Genomic DNA, 24,746 nt, shown 5'->3' on the forward strand with positions numbered 1-24,746 from the left:
CTCTCTTGCAAGGATTTAATAAAGAGCACAATTAAATAAATTATAGGAAGCAGTTTAAATATCTGAAAGGGCTGTATAAAAGCTCAGAAATATTATGAATAGTGTTTTGTGTAATAAAAACTAATGTCAATAAGAAAAATGAAGCAATTCTTCTCATTGTTTATTACAATAAATCACTATTGTGAAACCACATTTAAAAGGCAAGAAAAAAGTCTGTCTTTTAAAATCCATGGAAAATAGTAGACGTGTAGCAATGAAGAGTTTTACAATATTTATTTCATTTATTTAATTAAAACATTTCTGTGCTTCTTCCCATAAAATAAACCTCAAGGCAATTTACAATTACATTTATATTTAAAAACAATGCACAATTAATAAAATTGTACATTGAGATGTTTTATATAAATATACGATAATACAAAAATGTAAAATAAAATCAGCAGATAAATATTAGAACAATAGAAGAGTATAAAAGGAGCCATAGCAAAATTTAAAATCACAGCAGGATTAACAGGCCTGGGAAAATGAACATGTGCTTGCCTGGTACTGCAGAAACAATAAGGTTGGCTGGCATCAGGCACATCTCACTCTGGAAAACATTCCAAAATCAGGGGCTACTGCAGAAAAGGCCCACACCCCAGTAGCCACTTGCCACATCTTAGCATCAAAGGATGCCCAGAATGGGCCTTCTGAAGATGACTTTAGCTAGTAGGACCATGCAGGAAAAGCCATTCCTTCAGATACTGTGGTCCCAAGTTATGAAGGGCTTTATAGGTTAAAATCAGCACCCTGGATTGGGGCTGGAAACAAATTAAAAGCCAGTGGATCATTAAGAACTGGGATGATATATTCACATTGCCTAGTTCTAGTCAGTACTCTTGCCACTTTGCACTAACTGATGTTTCCAAACCATCTTCAAGGGCAGCACAACACACTAAGCTTTGAAGTACTCTAAAGAAGAAGTTACCAGGCCATGGATTATTGTAGTGAGGTTATCTATTCAAGTCAGGCCTGCTGATGAAAGGTACTGCATACTACAGCGGTCATTTGTGTCTCTAATGACAAGGATGGATCCAGAAGCAATCTCAGGCTACAAAGTTAATCCTTTAAGGGAAATTCAGTCTCATTTTGAAAAGGACAAACTCCACTTAACTAGGCAGACTGACCATCTACTAACAGCACCTCTGTCTTGTCTGGATTCATCTTCAGCCTTTTTTGGCCTTCATCCAGACTATCACTGCAACCAGACATCGATTCAGCAATTCCATTGCCTCACCTGGATTGGATGAAAATGAGAGATAGAGCTGGGTGTCACCAATATACTGCTGATATCTCTGCACAATTCAGAAAAGCTCCCCTGAGAGGATGGAGTAGGACAGGAGAACATTGTTTTCTTCTCTCCATCAACCCCACAGAATGGGTTCAGTAACAAACTCTTACTAGTATTCAACCAGATTTCAGATGAGGTTTCCTCCATCTGCATTCTAGTCACCTTGTGACTTCATTGTTTCATTGCCCTCAGCTGAGATGGGTACCAAATATCTGAACACGCTTTGCAGTAAAAGAGAGGACACTTAGGAGCTAGTGTGTCAATTGTCCTGGTCACAGTAGAAAGTGGTGTTTCTGTATCTAACCACTGAAAGTAAACTCCATTGGCACAGGCTTCAGTGGCTGGTGGGGTAGATCTTGGTGACCTCATGGAGTTTCTTGCTATTGATCCAACCTTCCTTAATCCAAGATCTTCCAAATGTGTTGGCTGGGCATAATGGACACTGCAGTTGGACATATCCAAAGAGCATAAGTTTGCCAAACTATAGTAACAGGTTGGGTTTTAGGCAACAATTAAACACACACACACACACACACACACACACACTGGAATGGATGGTACCTTTTTGCATCTTACTCTGAAAGGAATGCACTAGAAAATAACCTTTCTAGCTTTGGATGTCTTCTTGAGTCAAAGATCAAATAAGATTTATGAAGATTACTTGTTTGTGTCTCCATTTCCTGAGTCATAGTTTAATAAGAACTCAGCTGATCGGATCAAACGCTCGTTCTCTTCCAGCATGCTGTACCCACAGCGGTTAGCTGGATGCTTTGGGAAACCCACAAGCAAGGCATGATTGTAATAGCCTCCTGCAGCTCATCTTTCCCAGCAAGTTAATATTTAGAGAAGTCTCCAGTTCATATCCAAGGCATATTATAAGAAGCCTGAACATCTTTAAATATGCAGCAAAGATTTCCTAGATAAATGCCCTAAAGCCACTTTACAATATCCCTAATTCATCCAAACGTCTGTTGGCCTTCTCCCCAATCTCAGCTGGAAAACCATGTAAACAGGAAAATTCAGCAACGCCTGGCCAGCAGGATGGACTCTTACGGCCTTTCCAGGATTTGCTTGATTCATAAAGTGTCTCAACTCAATATTTTCACGCCAGGAAATTACAGGGAAAGCAGCCAAACCATAGATTGACTACGCCAAATAATTGTTTCTGCTTGGATAGGCTACACAAGGGAAAGAGAGATGAAGAGAACAATGAAACTTTAACCTGACACTGTTGAAAATGAGCGGCTGCCTCTGACCCTCATCTTTTCGGTACCTTTTAGTTAAAAAAAAAAAAAGTGTGATGCATTATTTCAAGAGGACCCACACTGGAATTATCCCATCAGAGGGATGACTGCTTCACTTATGGAAGACATAATACATTGGTCAATCAGTCATTCTGATGCTTTCTCTGCTTTTAGGACAGTTGTGGGGGGATCTAATTGCATGCATGAGGCTGAGTAAAATATGTTTCAATGCTATAACATATCAGTCTTGCACATAGGATGCTACTAGAACAAGATGCATGTGAGTTATACAAGCAGAGAAAATCAAACTGGGGAATTTTCTATGGTATTATGAAACTGACTAAGGTATTATGAAATTGACACTTGCCCAGATCTCTGCTTCCCAAAGGGATGATAGGCAGAGAAAAATCAATCCAATGTACAGAAGCAAAGGAATGAAGACTTGAAACAGTGTGTATTCTCAGAATAAAATTGGACTAATAAACACAGAAGCAACTGAAATCTGCATCTGCAGAGCTATTGACTGCCAAAGCATGTAATCCTTCTAGCACATTTACTTCATTCACTGTTGCAGATGTTACAAGGTGTGTGCCTCAAGCTCATATTTTAACCCAGTGGATATTGCGCTGTGTAATTGGTCATTTATGTGCTGAGCAGAAGCTGCAGTTTGGAAAACTATCGTAACTGGTAGATCTGTGGTAAATCCTGCCCCTATTCTTCTCCTTCTCCTCCTCCACCACCACCACCACCAGCACCAGCACCAGCATCACCACCTCCTGGGTTTACTCATTCCTTGTTTGAGGGTAGCCCATGAATGGGAATATTACACTGTTCTCTTTTATGAGATGTTACTGAGGAACATGGAACCTCCCCACTTATAGACAGAACTGGGTTGGCATCACCTCCGCATCTCTAGTGCCACTTGGTATCCTCTATCAGGTGTTCCATCTAGATGAAGTTCAGGCTCACTGAGAATGCTGGGCATCCAGTCCAACCAAAGGGTTACGGATTGGGGAAGAATGCCTTATAGAATTGTTAGAATTACAAATAGACATGTAGTTCTTGATATACTTGGAAAACAAGGCACCTGTCGACCCATACAGAGTCTAGTTTTCCTCTGACCAAAAGTTAATACGCCAACTCTCACCATGTTAAGGTTCGTTTTTATTCTATTCTGTTTTGAAATCAGACCTATTTTAATTTTCTTAAGCATGTTTCAGGAGTACAGATAATGATTTGGAAGCTTCTCTGTGTCTTTCACTTTCTTTTATTTATTTTAGCCACCCTCTTCTTCCTTTAAAACGTTGAATGATTAAAGAATGATTTCTTTAAAATAATCCAAATTATTGGAATCCCCCAAAGATTAACCTATATAAAACTGACATGTGCAAATAGCAAAATAAGTTATAAAAAGGTACCTGATGTATGCAAACAGTTTTAATCTACATAACATATCCTGAATTGTTATCTGCTCATATGGTGATTGACTTTGATCAAGGATGTGCAGTTCTGTTTATTCATATTATTGCCAGTGTTCCAATGCAAAATCTAATTAGGTGTAGAGAAACGGGTTGAAAGTCAAGAGCCCTGGATGAAATTAAGTTCTGCTTTCTGAGGGTGTTTCCAGAGAAGGCTTTTATTGCACAATTATCTTGCCTCATTCATGGAAAGTCAAGGAGGCAGAATCAGCCCTACTATTATTCCCCAGTCAGTCATCTCAGATAGCAGATCCTGAGTGGCACAAAAGGGCATGTGCTTAATTATTTAATCAATTTTTTAATTCATTTATATGGCCAGGAAGAAGGCTTGTGGGATTTACAACCTCAAATGCCCTTGGGTGGATCAGGAACACAGTTTCCAGATCCAAATGAAGCGGCAAGATATCTCGAGCCAGCTGTAAATAGAGAGAGAGGGGTAACGACAGAACAGCTCTTTAACATCTTTTGATTGTGCCAGGACAGAGTTTTCAAATTTAAGGCCCATGGCAGCCCTCAATGATGCTTAAAGGAAAGAGTAAGCCCTGACTGGCATGCATCTTTTAGTTAGAGAGATCTACCCCCAAAAAGGTACCATTGCCCCCTGCCCAATTTGGTGCTTGTAATAAGTGAGGCAAGAACAAACTATTTGGGGATGGACTGATGGGGACAAGGAGGGAGGGAAAAGAAGAGTGCTGTCACTGCACACATGACAGGGGAGCAATGCCTGGAATTAGGACGGCATCTTGCCAATCTCAGCCAGGTGCATGGATCCTCACTGAGGCTGTAGCTGTAATGGTATGTGGGAATAACCTCGGGAGACAGGAGGAAGAGCTGCAGACAAGGTAATTGTCAGATAAGAGGCAGCTGAGCCTGCAGAAAGAATGGGGAGTGGCAAATATCTCAAAAGGGACCCTCCCTAGTTTCTTGGACTGTAAAGGTGATGGCGGGGGGAGAGATGTATTTTCAGACTTGTAAGTTTCTGTTAATGTAATCTTACAATAAAGACAGAGCTAGTACTCCTGAGTGTGCTTCTTGTCTGGACTACCTTGCAAGGCTGACAGTAGCTGATCACAACAGACTGGCAGAAATATTCTGAATGTACTGTGGCAATTCAGTGATTTCACTACAGATGCTGAGGCCAATGGCTCTAGACTGAGAAGAAATTATGGCTCTGTGCCTGGGCATGCAGGCATGGGAGGGCTGCACCCCTAACCTTGCATTAAGGTACTATGACAGCTAGGGTCAAGGTTGAGATCTGCTCTCCCAATTTACCTGCTCCCTCCACTACTGGCACCGCCATCTATCAGTGGCATCTGTCCAGGGGACACTCTAATGAAAGAGACTTTTAGATCAATGTATGAGAAGGATTCAGTGTTGTGGCCCTCGGACTAAGGAACTAGTCTGCGCATAGCACTTGTGAGTACTGTGCTATGAACTGTTCTTCTAGAAGCATCAAGAGATTCTGAGAAGGTGCCTCTCAGTGTATCCCTATGGAGCAGAGAGTGTGCAACCTGAGGGCCAAGGCCACATGAATCCCCTCCTTCCCCAAAACCTATGGGTGCTGCTTCCCCAGTGCTCTTCCAAGTGTTGCCCTCAAATTATAACTTCTAATCTGACAGAAAAGGGAAATGCAAATTATTGTATAAGGCAGTGTTTCTCAACTTTGGGAACTTGAAGATGTGTGGACTTCAACTATAATAATTATATATATTCATATACATACATTAGATTTACACATTATACTTTTGTTTAATACATTTTCAGATGTATTTTTGCTGATTTATCCTATAACTACAGAAATATCTTGTATTATTCTTTTTATATTTCTTGTTGCTATAGACTTATTTTGGAATTGTTTTAAATGTTAGAGTAAAGGATAGTTTTTATTATGTGAATTTTTAGATATGGGAGTAAGAGATGAATATATTTTATACCTACGCCTGTACCAAAGAAAGTCGGAAGTTACTTTTTTCTCTCTCTCTCTCTTTTGTTATTTTATTTTGTTACTTTTGTTTAATACATCTTCAGAAGTATTTTTGCAAAGGTGCATGGAGCGCTGATGTCACTGACAATTTGGAATCCATAAAATCTTTTCAAAACTCTACTTCCAGAGAAAAGACAATGTCTATATTTATTGGGGACTGGAAACCCCTATGGACTTTTTGCATAAAAAAGAAAAAAATGAACATGATTTGATGATTAGATAGATTATAGAAAGAAGAGAGTCATGATGTAGCTTTAGAGAGAGAAAGTTCAATTTATAATTGTACTTATAACTGCTATAATGAAGATTGGAAGCCACTTCTTTGTATCTGTTTTCTTTCTTTTATATTTTTGTGCTTCTCTTTTTCTTTTTGCATCTTTAATTTTTTCTTTCATTTTTTCTTGTTTCTCTTTTCTTTTTCGTTCTGTTTTAGTTTGTATTCATCTTATTCTTGTGTTTAAATTTTTCAGTAAAATTATATTAAAAACAAAAACAAAACTCTGCTTTCAGATGAACAGAGATAGCATTAAACTGGATTTCATCTCAGCGTTGAAATTATAATCATGTTAGGTCATTCTGAAATCCCTGCACCAGAGTTTTGTGTAAGTCAAATGTCAGTATCTCCAATCTGTCGTTTGGCTCAGTCAAATTACATTTTTTATTCCTAAAACCTCTGCTATTTAAAATCAACATGACCCCAGAGATTTTGAGCTACACATGTTGATTTCATTCTTCTCAGAATGCTTTGTTTTCCCTCTACAAGACATAAATAAATAAATAAGCCACCCCAAACAGGAAAGTATATGCCCAAGGCCGATTTCCATAATCTCCACTAACCCAGTGTTTGTTATACCAAACATCACTGGAAAACATCTGGATTCCTAGGCCATTTGTGCAAGCCACAGGCTAAATGGAGCTTTTGTGGGGGAAGCAGGCCACACCTACATTGATACAGGAATGTTTTTCCAGAAAGCGAGCTCAGAAGAATGTGGTGTGGCTAGATGACATCCTTTGGTTTCCTACTTTTAGAAGGCACCTCATTTAGGACTACCAGATCTGGGCTGCAAAAATCTGGTTGGGCACTATGGCAAATAGCAGCAATGTCTCTTTGCTCCCATCTAATGGCTGTCCAGATTTTCACAGCTCAGATCTGGTAGCCCTACACCAGTGTTTCTCAACCTTAGCAACTTTAAGATGTGTGGACTTCAGCAGCAAGACTTTTATATGCACAAAAGTGGAAGGAACTGCAAATACCTCCAGCTGAAGAATGGATATTGAAATTAATGGAAATGGCGGAGATGGTGAAATTGACTACTTTGATCAAACAAAGAACAATAGCTTTGTTTCTATTTGGAAATCAGTCTTGGACTTTTTACTTGATACACAAAAAAATGAAATTTTGATTTTGGGATTTGATGACTGATTTAGTCTATAACTACAGAAATGTATTATTCTTTTTATATTTCTTGTTGATATAGACTTATTTTGGAATTTTTTTTTAAATGTTACAGTACAGGATAGTTTTTATTATGTGAATTTTTAGATATGGGAGCAAGAGGTGAATGTATTTTATACCTACGCCTGTACCGAAGAAAGTTGGAAGTTACTTTTCTTTTTTTTGTATTTTTCTCTCTTTTGTTATTTTTTCTTCTTTTCAATCTCTCTGTATTTTACTTTCTTCTGAAACTTAATTAAAAAAAATCAAAGATGTGTGGACTTCAACTCCCAGAATTCCCCAGCCAGCATGCTGGCTGGGGAATTCTGGAAGTTGAAGTCCACACATCTTAAAATGGCTAAGATTGAGAAACACTGGTCTAGTCTATCTTGTAGGGCTGACAACTAAGAAATGCAGGCAGGTAGTTTTCAGCAAACTCCTACTTGCAACAACTACATTTATTTATGCCCCAAATAAATGGGTGTTTGTGGATCCAAACTCAGGCCACTGTATTACTAGGATAGTCATCTCACTATTACAGGACAGGGTGGAAAGTGAGCAAACCAGGACTGCAGAATGAAGCTGAAGGTTACTCCATTTCCTTGGCCTTCCTTGTTTGGATCTTGTCTTTTCCAGAATGTGGAGAGAGGCAATTTATAACATCCATCATTTATAACTATATGGGGATTTGGCATTTATATGTTGATTTTACAGTGTTTATTTGAAAAAGGTCAATTGTTTATTTAAGGTCAATTGTGAGTGAGAAAATTTATCTATACCTTCTCAGACGCACTTCCCACTTGCCAGATTGTTCACTGTTGAAACCAATCATCAAAGCCTTTGTCTACAACATTCCATTTCCATCTACCCTCTTTCCATATAGACTATGATTCCCCCAAGAATCCATCAGTGCCAGTGTTCCATGATCACTGAGATGCTCAGTTGGTTTCAGGTTATTTTTCTGAAAACCTCCTTTTATAGATAGATAGTGATATTTTAGTTACATAAAAATAGGACATACCTCTGAACTTCAGAAAGAGAAGGTGTCTGCAGCAAAGCAGGACAAGTGATTGCAAGCCCCACCCAGCAGTGACATCAATGCACAAGTCCATCCTTTAAGTGCCTCATTGTGATGCCACTCTGAGGTGGGGCTTCCATAGTGATGTCACTGAGCATACTCACATACCGCAAAAGCACATCTTATTTCTTGCTTGCTGACAAAAAACAGCCTAGCCAAACCAGTCAGCTTGTTTTCGACCGGTAATTGTCAATTACCAGACTGGCTGCAGCGTGTTACTGCTGGTCTGTTTTTTTACAGACAAGGAATAATTAATGCTATTTAGATGATGATGATGATGATGATGATGATGATGATGATGATGATGATGAATGATGTTACCATCTCATTCATAGATAGATAGATAGATAGATAATTTGGTAATCAGGTTATGTTGGTTGACTTCACTGGAGTCTTTTAATGTTCCTGGAGCTAAAGCAGAAACTCTGAAACATGAGTTCCTAGAAACCATTGGGTGCAGTCCCCAGAGTTTTCCAGAAATTGTTTCCTTACTGTAATGTTTAATGTGGCAGAAGAGGAAAATGTAGTATAAATTACATTAAATCAAATTTAGTTTTTGTCTTGGCCCCACACACTACTTTTGCAGGCCAATTGAAAACCAAGGGTGCTCTAGGCTTGGAAAAAGTTGTATATCTCAGCTTTCTAGCATAGTGAGATAACATTTTTGGTCCCAAGAGTAGCTAGACTGGGAGCTACACACACATGTATAGATATTTACAATTATCTGTGCATATTTATCTATACCTTCTCAGACGCACTTCCCACTTGCCAGATTGTTTTGCATGTTCTGCAGTGAAGTCCTACCTCTAAAAACAATGTTCTGACTCAAGTTTATCATGGAATATATGTAGTTCTTGTTAACAAAAGGTAGTCAGAGTATTGGACTAAAAAGAAGAACCCTCATCCTGAAAGTATTTTTGTCATGAACCTTCTAAATAGACTACTTTCAGTACTTTAGGTCTTTGACTACTGTGACTTGCCATGATTTAAATATTTAACTTGTTTGTTAAATGTTTGGTAGTTTTGACTGAGTCTGCCCTTCTGAAATAGGTCACTACAGTATCATCATAGTGGCTCAATGATTTAAAGAAGACACTACAGTGAAAGAGAGGCAGGACAAAACCACATTCCCAGTAAACCATGACCACAAAAAACATTTTACTAGTGCCAATAAAATATTAATAGCAAATGGGAGGCGTCACAACACATATATGTCCCAAGGAATCAAGACTATGACCTTTTCTCCACTGAAGATTAGGAACATACCCACTGTTTTTTTAAATTACTGGATCAAATCCAGACTTATTCATAGTTAATAGAAGTCTGTTGATTTCAGTGGGTGCATTTTAGTTATGACAAAGGCAGATTCATTCACTGAATTACCCTACTTCTTCTGTACTTTGGGAGAGTATACGGATATATTTTTTATATTGCTCACTGCTGTGAAGAAGTAAAAATGTTCCAACGCTATATAATGTTGTACTGATTTTTAAGTGCCTGTTCGACCCTGGAATTGTGGATTTTATATGTTTCCCATGCTATTTTGTCAGTTGCATGTTAATTGTTTGTAATATTTTGTACTTGTAAAAATGATTTTAGAATTTGTTAATGCTTTTGTTAACTTCGTGATCCACCCAGAAAACTTTGGTTCTTGGGTGAAATTAGGAGTGCAATAATAAAGAAAGAAAGATAGGACAGGACAGGACAGGACAGGACAGGACAGGACAGGACAGGGTAGGGTAGGACCAGAAGGAAATGTAACACCTCTGTAGATGCAAACTCTGCATCTCATCTTCAACTCACTGTTGAAACCAATCATCAAAGCCTTTGTCTACAACATTCCATTTCCATCTACCCTCTTTCCATATAGACTATGATTCCCCCAAGAATCCGTCAGTGCCAGTGTTCCATGATCACTGAGATGCTCAGTTGGTTTCAGGTTATTTTTCTGAAAACCTCCTGTTATAGATAGATAGTGATATTTTAGTTACATAAAAATAGGACATACCTCTGAACTTCAGAAAGAGAAGGTGTCTGCAGCAAAGCAGGACAAGTGATTGCAAGCCCCACCCAGCAGTGACATCAATGCACAAGTCCATCCTTTAAGTGCCTCATTGTGATGCCACTCTGAGGTGGGGCTTCCATAGTGATGTCACTGAGCATACTCACATACCGCAAAAGCACATCTTATTTCTTGCTTGCTGACAAAAAACAGCCTAGCCAAACCAGTCAGCTTGTTTTCGACCGGTAATTGTCAATTACCAGACTGGCTGCAGCGTGTTACTGCTGGTCTGTTTTTTTACAGACAAGGAATAATTAATGCTATTTAGATGATGATGATGATGATGATGATGATGATGATGATGATGAATGATGTTACCATCTCATTCATAGATAGATAGATAGATAGATAGATAGATAGATAGATAGATAGATAGATAGATAGATAATTTGGTAATCAGGTTATGTTGGTTGACTTCACTGGAGTCTTTTAATGTTCCTGGAGCTAAAGCAGAAACTCTGAAACATGAGTTCCTAGAAACCATTGGGTGCAGTCCCCAGAGTTTTCCAGAAATTGTTTCCTTACTGTAATGTTTAATGTGGCAGAAGAGGAAAATGTAGTATAAATTACATTAAATCAAATTTAGTTTTTGTCTTGGCCCCACACACTACTTTTGCAGGCCAATTGAAAACCAAGGGTGCTCTAGGCTTGGAAAAAGTTGTATATCTCAGCTTTCTAGCATAGTGAGATAACATTTTTGGTCCCAAGAGTAGCTAGACTGGGAGCTACACACACATGTATAGATATTTACAATTATCTGTGCATATTTTTCTTCACACATACATATCTGGCAGAAGGAGGACATGTTCTCCTTTTTGTCTTCATGTCCTCCGTCTGGCAGGCATACCTTTACAATCAAATATTGTCTGGCTTTTTGAGTGTCTTGCTTTTTAAAAAAAATTGGAATGTTTTCACAAGAACAGTAATTCAAACTTTAGTGTATTGTGACCTTGTAAATTATCTCCTTTTTTTCCCTCATCCATCAACAGACCCAACAGCCTAGGTTTACATTACTTAATTTAATTCCTGATTCTCGCAATCAGCTTCAAATCCATGATCACAGTCATCTACAGATCGCATGACTCGTCACACATTTCTGTGGTGAAATTTTAAAAGCATGTTGTCGATTCTCTATTATCACTAGCATATGTTCTTGAAGATCAAGATTTGTTAGAAAAATATTATGATTGAAAAATCAGTCTTTCCGACGCTGGAAAAATAATTTCATATACATGTAGGCTTAGTACATTTTTTGCAGTTTTTTAATGTAATTTTTGTCACGGATGCCAAGAAAATTGAAGTTAGTGTGTCCTCCTTTTCCCCCCAATTGTCCTCATTTCCAATTATCTGTGTCCCCTTTTGGCTGTTCAGATATCTGGTAACCCTATTCTCACCCCCCTTTAATCCCTACATGAAACCATTGGGAGAAGTTATCTGTCTGCATGTTGACAGCTAAGTCTCCACTTTAAGCTAGGCCAAAGAGCTTATGGAAGCAGAAGTCTTGACTTGGGGTCTGGAGGCTGCAAGGGTCTGGATGGGATGGAACAGGCTAAAGCTGACCCCCTAAGAAGATGGAGTTGCTTTTTCTTCAGAACCCTCCCTGTCTGTTGTGACCTAACTTGGGTTGGGAGCTGCCCGCTGGAAGGAGTAGGCCTGCAACTTGGGAGTCCTCTTGGACTCACAGCTACTGCTGGATTCATAGGTGGAAGCCATAGTGCCTTTGTCCAGATCTGGCTGGTGCACCACTGCACCCCTATGTGGAGCAGGAGGCCAAGACAACTCATGATGACTAGACTACTGCAATGTGCTTTACACAGAGCTGCCTTTGAAGATTTGGAAACTACAGTTGATGCAGACTGCAACAGCTTGCATGCTGGGAGTGAGTTGCTACAGCCACCTAACACTTGTATTGTGGGTGCTGCATTGGCTTCAGTAGGTTTCTGGGTACAATTCAAAGCACTGTTTTTAACCTATAAAGTCCTACCAAGTTTGGCCCTTCAGTATCTTGGGACTGCCAAATTTCAGCGATATGATGCTGGAAGATTCCAGCAGCCATCAAGAAGAGATTCAGGGTCATAGATGACTCATCCTGGAACTATTCTCTTCTGGCTCAGAGAAATAGGTCTTATTGTTTTATATATCAAAACCGTTGATGAACAAACAGCAATTTTTAAAATTATCTTAAAAGGCCTTCCTAACATAGGTATGTCATAATTTTAATTCTTTTCCTAAAGGTTGGACCCAGGGACCTGGAGCTATCACAGGAGTACATTCTCACACCTGGGGGCGAAAGACTCGGGAAACCACACCTGAAGACAAAAGGACACAGATCAGCCAAGATTTTGCAGGAAGGAGTTTGACTATTGACACTCTGACAGACAATGAAACCCAGATTGTGGTGAGTCTCGTGTAAGAAATAATTCACATCTTTAGGAAGGTTTGATTGGTCAGAAAATTTTAAGGAAGCTTTCCTTGTAAAAGGATGTGGGAGATGGAAGAATTGGAGCCCTTGGGTGCTAGAAGACTTTAACCACCATTGTCTTTGACTGGTGGCCCTCATGGCTGCAGGTGATGGAACTTTGAGTCCATCATTGTTTGGAAGGCCACAGATCCTTCACCCTTGTTATAAAACCACACATGGGTTATACAGAAAAAGGGACATACACTGGCCCTTTTAAAGACTGAGAGACCTGGGAACAAATGCCATTTTTCCTCTGTTATTTTTTGTACATTGAGGTCAGTAAATGGGAATATATGGGGAAACCTAAAATCAGGAATTATTTTTAACATAGTTTTACTGTCTTGAATAGAATATCTCATCCTGAATGATCATATCAAACCCTGAACTATATTTTGGGGACACTCCACGTGTAGGGCTCAGCCACTTGCTTTCCTAAAAAGGCTCTCATTCAACCCCACCAAATAGGACCACTTTCTGTCTCCCCTGGAGCACTTCTCTGCTTCTCCCATTTCCTTTTTAAAAGCTTAACCCCAATATTCATATGAAGAATTCCCAGCATGCTGGCTGGGGAATTCTGGGAGTTGAAGTTCACACATCTTAAAGTTGCTAAGGTTGAGAAACACTGCTTTATATTAACCCCAATACCAAATACTGCAGGACTACGTTTTACTCTCTAAATATGTCAAGTTCCTTTCCCTTTGCTAATATAAGCTCACAGAATAAAGTTGGGTTTAGACAAGGGTTTTTACTGCATTTCATTTCACATGGATTTGTCTATCTTGATCTTAGGAGAGAAAAGTTGAAATATTTTTCATTGTAAAAAAATCATGAAGAAAAGGAGACGAAAAGGATTTGAGAGAGACCTAGTGTGGTGATACTATAGTGGTTAGAGTGTACTGGATGAATATCAGAGCTAAAACTTTGATTACAATCTAGTACTTTAACCACTACACCACACTAGCATTATGCACCTCATTGGGGGCACTTCCACATGGGCACCAGTTTCATTCCTCAAATTCTTGGCAGCAGTTTCAGGTCCCTAGATGAGGGCTTTCATTGCTATATTCTCTCCTGCCACTGAGCTGATCATTGTTCTCTTAGCTGGCTAATGGGAGGGTTTGCACACGCCTTCTTTTCATCCCTTCCTGTGTTTAGGGGGAAGAAAGAAAAGGAAAAACCCAACCAGCAACTGTTTAAGGGGACCAGCGAAGCTATTCTCAGAATGACCAGTGGGAAAAGGGGGTGTTAGCAGGGCACCACAACTCTCTGGCTACAGGGAAGAGAAAGGAAATCCTAGGAATCAAGCCAAAGCAGAAGGTCCCACCAGTGGAAAACAGCCTTCTGTGTGGTTCTGGAGGATATTGAAAAACAATACTTTACAGCACTTCCCTCGTATATGGAAGGGGCCTCAGGCCAAAACAGCATAACTGTTTTTCTGCTCTTATCCACAGAGGTGACTCAGTCCCTCCAGAGTCAGAGGAATACCTGCAGGGTTGCTGTGGGGCATACTCAAGACATCTCTCAGATAAAGTTGCTCAGGTTCCCTCCAAGTTGGGCTCTGGCTGTGCAGGCCCTGTGGAGTTGATCAAAGTGCTGTCTGATATGGTTATCTAAGAAGAGTTTGAACCTGCTAGTCCTGACAGGATCCTCAGGGCTGGGAGCTCAGCCACTTGTATATTAGATCACTGTCCCTCCTGGTTAGCTAAGGTTTCCCAAGAGATGACATATGGTTGGGTCCAGATGGTGATAAATTCACCCTTGGAGGGATGGGTTTTGTTTGCACTTAAGGAAGCAGTGGTCCTCAAGAAGCCATTGCTGAACACAACAGTATTCAACAACTTTTGTCCTGTCTCCAAACTTCCCTTCTAATGGAAATTTGCTGAGAAGGTGGTTGGATTGCAGCTTAGGAGAGCTCTGGAGGAGCAGATTATCTGGATCTTTTTCAGGCAGGTTTCAGGCCTGGATATAGTACTGAAACAGCATTGATTGTACCTGTGGATGACCTCTGGTGGGAGTAGGATGGAGAGCCATTCTGGCTCTCCTTGATCTCTTAGCAGCTTTCAATACCATCAGTCATGGTATCCTTCTGTACCAGCTATGGGGGGTTAGGAATGAGGGGCGTGGTGTTGCAGTGGTTTTCTTCCTTCCTCCAGGGCTGGCTCCACTTGGTGTTGGGGTGGGGAGGGGAGGGGAGTTCCAGCCCTAAATCTCTGCTTTACAGTATTCTTCAGGGCCCTATACTCCCCCCATTCCTGTTTAACATCTATATGAAGCCACTTGGTGAAGTATGCTGATGATATACGGTACATTCCTACTCCATGCCAATCAAGTGATACTGTCAATTACTTGGAGTCTGGAGGCTGTGGGGGTCTGGATGGGGAAGAACAGGCTTCAGTTCAACCCTTCAGTAAAACCCTAACCTAAGTGTCCTTGGGTTTTAGGGTCCTCTGGATCCAAGGACTTTCCATCTTTAGTTCTCAGTGGGATGGCACTTTCCCTACCACTTTCCCCAGACAGAACTGGTGTGTAATTTGGGAGTCCTCCTGAACTCAGGGCTCCTGTTCAAAGAGAAGGTGGCAGCAGGGCCAACAGGGCCTTTGCACGGATCTATCTCATGTACCAGTTGCTCCCATTCTTGGATCTGGAGGCACTGCTCACAAGGTCAGTTGTGCCTTGATCACCTCCCAGATGGACTACCTGGTGGGCTATTACTATAGCCCCGCTATGTGGGGCTGCTCTTGAATAGAGTTTGGAAACTTCAACTGGTTCAGAACACAGCAGTGTAAGAAGTTATGGGTACATTAGTATGCTCATGTTACATTACTACCTTGTGAGCTGAGCTGGCTCCCAGAAGGCTTCTGGGTGCAATTTAAGGTGCTAGTTGTCACCCACAAAGCCTTTCATGGCATAGAACCAGTTTATTTGCAGGACTGCTTGTCTCCAATTATTTCTGCCCATCCCACCAGATCTCATAGAGTGGACATGCTTCAGGTCCTGTCTATTAAACAATTGTTTAATTGTTGAAGTGGAAGTGTGCAAGGTTGCCTTCTCTGTTGTGGAACAGCCTTCCCCTCCCCTTCCTCCCTGAGATTTGTATGGCCCTGACTCTGCTAGGTTTTTTGCAAAACATTAAATATATGGTTGTTTTCCTGGACATAGGAACAAAATGTCACCTGAGCCTGTTTTATGTGCTTTTGTGTTTGTGGGAGTTAAGGGCCTTGGGTGTGATTTCCATTTATACTATTTTCTGCTGTATATTTGATACTGTGGGCCTTTTAATTCTATGTTTGCTGCCAAAATCACAAGTGAGAGTTGGGCAGCCATATAAATTGATCTAATCAATAAGTACAAATAAATAACCTGCACTGCAGGGTTGTTATGAAGATTTTAAAAGTACTTTGGGATTTAGTAGCTATTGTGAGAGTTTTATGTTATTAAAGAGTACAATAATAGTTTCATTGTCGTAGTGACTATGAGTGTTATTCTGTGATTCCACTCACGGTTTTCTATCAGTTCTTCAAAGCCGGTGGAGGCTTCATAGCACAGGGCTTGGCAGCAGGTTCTATCAGCAGCTGCAGCTTCTAGTTCCCTTGGTTGGATGTCAAGGTGGTGGAGGGTTTCTTTCACAGCGTCTTTGTAGCGCTTGCATGGTGGACCTCGAGGTCTCTTCTCAGACTCCAGTACACTATAGGGCAACTGGCAAGGCATATGGTGGTCATCCATTCTGATGACCTGTCCCACCCACCTCATCTCGGCTCTGATAATCAGGGACTCAGTGCTGGTGGACTCTGCATGATCCAAGACCTCCAGTTACTACAATGGACTTCCAGTGCCCCCATTGTGCTAGATTCTGTGCTTCCATACTGGGACTGCAGAGCCACCTCCGTGTCCACAGATGAATTGCACAACAGCGAACCCAAAGGACTACCATATAGTAGTTTCAAAATAAATGCATTTAATCCACTTTCAGGCCATCTTCTTGATGAAAATGGATCCAGCCATAAAGTTACTGTTTATAAGAAGTGTCCAGAGTTCTGGATTTGAAAGTCCAAGCGTATAGAGCTGTGGGTATGTGGGGAGCTCCTGTCTGGGACACTTTGAAGCAGATTTGGTTTAAGGCATCCCCACGAGGTGCTATGCATGAGCTCACGCAGGCTTCAAGCCCACCTGCTCTTGCAGAACTGGTGAACTAGAAATGGTGTGTCACATACACCTAGTGGAAAGACATAGATTATATCTATTTCAACAAAAAGGCCAGGCAGACCACATACCTTTCCTTTTATCAGATCAGTATCCAGCTGTTTCGGGGGAAAAACAAACACATTCTATACAACTGTTATCATTGCATGCCAAAAGCTGCTTAAAGTGAATTCGGGTTTTTCTTTTTTCTTCAAGATGACTTTAATGGGTGGAAGTTTTATTGTGAGAGATCCCAACTCAGAGTAAGGGGGAATATCATGACTGTGAATGCTATTATGCAGTAGGACAGCCTGCTCCCTGGAATTGTGGGTTTTCCATCACTGGAGGGTTTTCAAGCAAAGATTGGACAGTCGTTTGTCTGTGATGGTCTGAGGATTCCTGTTTTGGGCAGACGGTTGGATTAAAAGATCTCCAAACCCCCTTCCAACACAATAACTCTATAAATAAGCCATAATTGTATATGGTTAGCTATGCTTGAAGCTGACGGGCTTCATTTCAGGTCATTATGGGCAGAGATGTGGCTCTGAAGTAAAAAATGTACATAGGATGGGTGGCGTAGTCTGCTCATAGTATGCTACATGCATCATGGGGAACAGAAGGTCAACTTTACCAAACAGCTTTAGTTGGTTTGCGGTGACTGGAACTGTAGAATTCAGTCACTGAAGCATTCAGTGCAGAGATAAGTGTTATCTTCTGCTCATTCTTAAGGCCCCAAGCTATTGATAAGGGTTAGCTGCAGAAAATGGCTGAAGAGTTGACAGCCCTAGAACAAGACTCTGGTTCAGCAGAAACACTTATTCCGAAGTAGAGTACCCCATATGGGTAAACCGGCCTCCCACCCACCCTCCTCGATGGCAGATGCATAACTGTCACAACTACTATGGCTGCAGGGGCTGCCCCACAAAACAAACCCATCAAAAAATAAAAACACAAAAACCTCAGTGCTCACACTGAGCCCCTCATCAGCAAATAGTTCTTCTGGACACCATCTTGAACCTACCATCTGTGCTGCTGGATTCTGTGGCTGGGTTGGTGAGAGTCCCTGTGGTTATTGGTGCTCTGGGACTTTAACCTTCCACCTGGTGGCAGTGAATCCAGGGCAGCTCAGGAGTTCATGGCCTCCATGGCAACCATGGACCTGTCCCAAGTCATTGATTGCCTACATACCAGCAGCCACACATTAATCTGGTTTTTGTCTTGGGGCAGTTGTGACATTACCTGGTAGTGGAGGACATTAACATCAATCCATTGCCATGGACAGTTCACTCTCTGATTGCCTTCCAGCTCACTTGGATCCCCCCACCCAATGGGGAAATAAGGCCTATTTGATTGGTCCACTCCAGGTGACTGAAGGACCCTGCTTGGGATTTTTTCTGAGGAACTAATGGGCAGTTTGGCTGAGGCCTTAGTCTCTGCCTGAAATGGACAGGTGGCTGGGTCCTTGGACAACATCACCCCTATGTGGCGTCTCTCTGAGCCAATTCCGGGGTGCATCTTGGTTTACTGAGGATCTCCTAGAAATGAAGCACAAGAAGAGACACCTGGAGGGCTACTGAAGGAAGACCAAACATGGGTAAGAACCACCTTCCCTTTTTATAGCAAGTTGTTGAGAAGGTGTTGAACTGCAGTTACAGAAGATCCTGGAGGAAGCAAATTATCTAGATCCACTTCAGGCCAGCTTCAAGGTGAGATTCAGTACAGGTCATCAATAAGAGTGATCAGCCTTGGTTACTCTTATTGATGACCTGTACTGGAGCAAGGATGGAGGTGGTGCATCCCTCCTTGTGCTCTTTGATCTTTCAGCAGCTTTTGATACTGTTGATCATGGTATCTTTCTAGACAGCTGCAGAGGTTGGGAATTGGGGACACTGTTTTATGGTGGTTCTCTTCCTTTTTCCATGGCCAGTTCTAGTTGGTGATGGCAAAAGCATTTATTCCCTAGGCCCCTCCTTTGTGGGTTGCTGCAGAGCTCAATACTCTCTCTCCTCCTGTTTAAAATCTACATGAAATCCATGAGATGAGATCATCTGCCATTTTGGGGTTCAGTATCATCATGATGATGATACCCAATTATATCTTTTGACCCCCGATTGGCCAGGTTAGGCTGTCAAGGTCCTATCCCAATGCCTGGAGGCCGTGCAGGCCTGCATGGGGAGGAACCAATTTTGATTTAATCCTACCAAGATAAGTGGCTGTGAATATCAGGGCCACCTAGATATGGGGAATTTGCATCTCTTCCCCTTTTAAGAGTGGTGTATCATCTGGGGGTTTTCTTAGACTCACAGCTCTTTCTCAAAGAGCAGGTGGCAACTGTGGCCAAAAAGGCCTTTGCACAGCTCCCTGATGCACCAGTTGATCCCCTTCCTGAATCAGGAGGGCCTTCAGTCAGTCAGTCATGCCCTGACCGCCTCATGGCTCAACTACTCCATTGCGATTCAAGATGCCAGCAGGAACTATTACCTGAGCAAAAGGTGCTGAATCATTTTTTAAGTCCAGAATGAGATATTATTCAGAAGTGGTTCAGGCAGATGCCCCCCTAATTCACTGAATTATAAGGAGGAGGAGGAGGGACAGCACAATCAGACTTGCAAGATTCTATTATTATAGCCAATCTCAATAAAAGTAGTTTTAGCCTTCCTGTGGAGTGGATTTCTTGGTCTACCTAGTGGGGCTGACATTACCTATAAAACTCTACAGGGCATAGGGCCAGATTATTTGAGGGGCAACCTATCTCCCATGTTTTCTACCCAGCTGGTACGGGCCAACAGAGCGAGCACACTTGGGTCACTTTGATTCGTGCCATATTATGGGACCCATGAAGTGCACCTTCTCTGTCATAGCACTTGACCTCTGGAATGAGGTCCCCCCTGATATTTCTGCTGCTCCCATCCTTAAAGGCTGGCTGTCTTCCCAGGCCTTGGGCTAGGGTAAATGCAGCCCTTTATGGCATGTGTTTTGTACATGTGGCTGAATGGACAGATTTCCATCTTGCTTATTTATCTTGTACCATGTTATTTAATTTTTTATTTTCCTGTTATATTGTGGGCCACCTAGAGTCATTTGGGAATGGACAGTACCTAAATTGAATTCAATCAATCAATCAATCAATCAATCAATCAATCAATCAGTGTGGCTGGGTTCATACATCAAGCTAAGCCATAAGATGCTTTTCTTGTTTATGGCGTAGTATGCTGTGTGAACTCAGCCACTGTGGTTTGTACATCATGAATGATGGCTTTTTTTGTGTTGTGTGAATACAGCTGTGTGGTTAGTCATGGTTAACCAAAAAAGCTTAACATGATACCTGAATTCAGTCTATGATCTGGATGAATGTAGTGTAGGGGTTAGAGCAGCGTTGAGCTGGAATTGGGCAGGTTCTAGTCCCAACTTAGCCACAGAGCTCACTGGATGATTTGAGGCCAGTTGTGAGGATAAAATAGGAGATAACCCTATATACAGCACTTTATGCTCCATAGACATGTGGAAGGACATGAATGTAAGTAATACTTTGAAAATAAATATCTTTTTGCTTTTAAAACATCTGATACATGCCCACTTTTTTTTTCCCCTTAAAAACTGCCAGGAATAGATTCCAAGGCTTAGGGAATTTGTCCCACAACTGGATTCTTAGAAAAACATTGAACAACAAAAAGTACCATTCTGTTGAATGTGATTGGAAGTTAGTAGTAGTATGAGAGAATTTGCCCTGGAGGCAGAGCATCCCAAGGGACGTTAGCTGACCCCCGAGGGTCAGAGCCAAATTCAGCAGCAGATGCTGAGATGATGGAGAAGCAGCCTGTCAGAATCTCCCAAATGAACTGAGCCAAGTGGAACAAGGCTGCTTTCCAAAACTTCGTAATGGATGACTTGGAAGAGGCCATGGGTATCTCCACGGAGAGGCAGAAGGAAAGGAAGAGGGAGTGTGCACTACAGCTTGGGTACAAGGGTAGCAACGCCCTCATTATAGCTTCTTGGGGAAAACTGGAGTCTCATCCCCCAAACTGGGTTCTCAAATATTCTATTTCCTCCTCCTCGACCATGATTTTTCAAATCTTTGCTTCATCTGCTGTTACCTGTATATTGCAATCACCCAGTATTGAAAAAAGGTATTATACTTGGAGGAGGCTCATCTGTGGATGTTTCGATGTGTCGTTTTTGCTTGCTACATGAGCTGCGTGAGCTGAGCAGCTGCTGAAACGCTTTGCAAAATCTGTCCCCCTATTTGACTCCCGTGCCCATTGATAATATTATTTTTTATTATATGCAACTCTTCGAAGTATGTTACTCGGCAAAAGTAACATACTTTTCTCTCAGTGCACTTGGTTGTGCAAAATAATGAAGTAGAAACAGTGGTTCATGTCTTCCTGTCCCACTTCTAATATATAGATAGTCATCTCGTCTAGATTCTGACTATCTTAACAAAAATGCCAGGGAGGCCATATGCATTTTAGTTTCTTTTTTTAATCAGTTCCGTATCCAGCTGTTTCTCAGAAATTAACCAAATTCTGTGGAACTATTTTTACTGAATGCCAACTGCTGTTTAAAGTGAATTATTTTTTCATTTATTTATTTTATTAAATTTGTCCCTGCCCATCTCCCCCCTATTTAACTCTTAAAATTAACTCTCCTTTCCTTTCCTTTCCGTTGCTTCCATAAAGCAACGATCATTTTTTTCCTGGAGCAGAGATGAAGTATCAGAGCAGTCCTGCAAAAAACAGGCTTCATCAGGCACTCTGCCTCTGCCTCCATTTTCACTCCCACTCATGTGGGTGGGAAGGTGGTTGGTAAAGGGTTAGGACAGTGTAGGGGTCAGTAAGATCCCCAACTCTATCTACAGTGGCACTTAATCACCTCTTTTTATTCCCAAGAATCCAATGTTGTGACAGTTTCCCAGCTTCTTTTGCAACAGCTAGGAAGATTTTTTAATAAAACAAATGGCTGCCTGGTGACTGATTGAGTCACCCATGATTGTGTATTGCTACATAGGGGTGAACTGCTTGCTCTGTGGAGCAGCTGACTTGGTCAGTTGTGTTATGCAAACAAGGACCAGACAGGTGGTTGGCGTACTCCACGTCTCATCAATTCAACAGGGTCATTGGCTGGGATCCAAGAGGCATGTCTTCTCTGTTCCAGCGACTGCTCTATGGGACATTTCCCTCAACCCCCCTGAGATTCAGCTGCCCCCAACCTACCAGCCTTTAAGAAGGCTCTGAAGACCTGGTTCTTCCCCCAGGCACTGGGCCAACATCTTATATGAGCCCACTGTAAATATAGGTGGTTTGTGTTTTGTTCCTGACACATTGTGTATTTTACCATTTTTCATTTTTTGAATATACTGTGATTTTTGTTTGCAGAGTCTCTTGATCAGCGGGCAGTCATATGAACTGAATGAATACACAAATAAATAATCTTAGCACAACTTACCTCATATATAGATCATTTCACATACCACACCATACTTTGAATGGGACCTCAAGCAGTAGCCTTCATCCTAACCAAGGCTCTCTCTGTCTGGCATCTCCCACCCTTTTCTAGAGGATTCTGGTTAAGGGATACCTCTGTGAAAAAAGCAAAATAGCAAAAAATAGCAAAATAGCAAAAATATTCAGCAAGATAATGCAATTAAGCTGCAAAACCTTACCCAGAATTTCTTTCTTTCTTTCTTCCTTCCTTCCTTCCATCCCTCTCCCTCCCCTCTGCTTGTTTTCTTTCTGTTCTCTTCTTAATCCCTGCTGTAACTAAATCAAGGTGGTGGATTGGGACATAATAAAGATCCAGTAATGAGGTCATGATGGAGCACAATCCGAAGTGTGGAAGCAGCCAAGTCCACCCAGTCCAGGCATTTGCTCTTTTTGTTTGTTTTCCCTCACTTTATTGAGAACACATTTGGAAGCTCCTTAACATGTGAATATTGAAAGGAGAAAATAGGCCAACATGGGTGACAACTGTGGAACAAACACACGTTTGATGGTTCACATCACAAACACTGCTAGTTCCACAGAACCTCTCTCAAGAGATTTTGGATACTGTTTGAAGATATAGTCCTGACATAACCCTGGGCTTCATTTAAGCTGGGGTATTCCAGTTCACATTGGAGAATCAGCTCTGAGTATGTAAACTGCCAATAAAGGAACAATAATAAAAAGAGTGCTGATGAATGCTGCAGAATACATTTCCTGCCAAAACAACAGAGGGCAGGTCCCAAAGCAGTTGGATAAGTGATGTATGGTCTGATAGCAACAGGCTTCTCTCCACAAACTGGAATAAACCACTTAAACAGCTCACAAGAAATCCAAGAAGTTCAGAGAAGGGATATTTGTTCAAGCAAGTAGGAAGCCATTACCAAAAGAATTGCAGCAACTGCTGTAATTCAAGAACTACCGTGTCTGTGTGTGTGTGTGTGTGTGTGTGTGTCTGTGTGCATTAATAAATAAAAAGGTTCAAATTCTCTTGCATTTAGTTTTTCTTCCTGTCCTACCTCATGGACTACTCGCCTCCTCTTCATCTCTCTTTTAACAGTCAGGTGTGCCATAACCTTGTTTTTCATGCACTGTGTAAGTGGTACTGTCACAGTGTGCTATGTGAACACACTATTGTTGGGGCTTTCAATTTAGTGTGTAGTGTGAATTGCAGTTTATTCAGTGAAATATGATTGAACAAGCCATGGCTAAGGGCAATGTGTGAATCCAGTTTAGGAGACAGAATAATTGCCACATTAATTTCTGATTGGTGAAAGAAACTAAGGTCTGGAGAGGAATTAGCGTAGTAGCTTCCGGAACTAGAATTTCCTAGGGGGAGTATGATAATTGCAACAGTTACTAAGTAAAACCAGCTGGTAACCCAAGGACTGGGGTGCCCGGAAAGGAATGGGAAAGTGGAAATTCTACTCATGTTCCTGCCATCAGTCAAATGAACTGAATGAGAATGTTAGGTGGTTATTTAAAGACCAGAGGGTGGTAAAAGGAAACCACTGAAATAAATCTGATGTGGGTCATATTCACATATTACTCTGGTTAACTTAACCTTATTTACTCAATTAGCCCAGTTGCAAAGTTCACATGATATACCGTACTGTCTGGGTTGGCATCATACCAGGCTAAAATGAGATTGGCCAGTTTGTGGCTCAGTGTGTGACGTAAAGATGCTTGTTTTGGAATATATCTAGAAGACCAGGCCATTGAAGGATTAAGGGAAGAGGGTTTTTTACATCAACACATTTTGTGTAGTGGTTCTTCAGCAATTCATTTGTCTTCCAGCCTGGTTAACAAATCTTGTTTAATTAAAAAGGGGAGAAAACAAGTCCAGATCTCCAGGTTAGCACTCTTGTCTTGAAGGACCAACACAGAAACTCTCAATCAGGTTGAAACCTTGGCCAATATCTTGCTAAGAATTACAGCCAAATCTTGGCGTTCTTTATGAAGACAAGATTCTGCCTTTAGCAAGGCTGCTATGAAATCCACATGATTTTATTGGT

General features: G+C 41.2%; 1 protein-coding gene and 1 long non-coding RNA gene across 3 annotated transcripts in view; one reads left to right on the top strand and one right to left on the bottom strand.

The window, feature by feature from the left end:
- PLXDC1 (plexin domain containing 1) overlaps positions 1–24,746 on the top strand; it is a 63,491-nt gene that overhangs the window by 7,580 nt on the left and 31,165 nt on the right. For both annotated transcript variants that reach the window (XM_088143528.1, XM_088143529.1), the window contains exon 2: positions 12,846–13,009. In XM_088143528.1, the coding sequence (XP_087999654.1) occupies positions 12,846–13,009 (164 nt within the window). The remainder of the gene's footprint in view (positions 1–12,845; positions 13,010–24,746) is intronic.
- LOC148215459 (uncharacterized) lies at positions 302–22,989 on the bottom strand. Its single transcript, XR_015796635.1, has 3 exons — positions 22,914–22,989; positions 22,697–22,830; positions 302–1,276 (listed from the first exon to the last, which is right to left on the bottom strand). It is a non-coding gene; the product is annotated as an uncharacterized LOC148215459 (long non-coding RNA).

This window comes from Python bivittatus, unplaced genomic scaffold, assembly GCF_059951505.1.
Source record: "Python bivittatus isolate LINGU-HERP-01145 unplaced genomic scaffold, Pbiv_v1 ctg000410_np1212, whole genome shotgun sequence".
NCBI classification, from domain to species: domain Eukaryota; kingdom Metazoa; phylum Chordata; class Lepidosauria; order Squamata; family Pythonidae; genus Python; species Python bivittatus.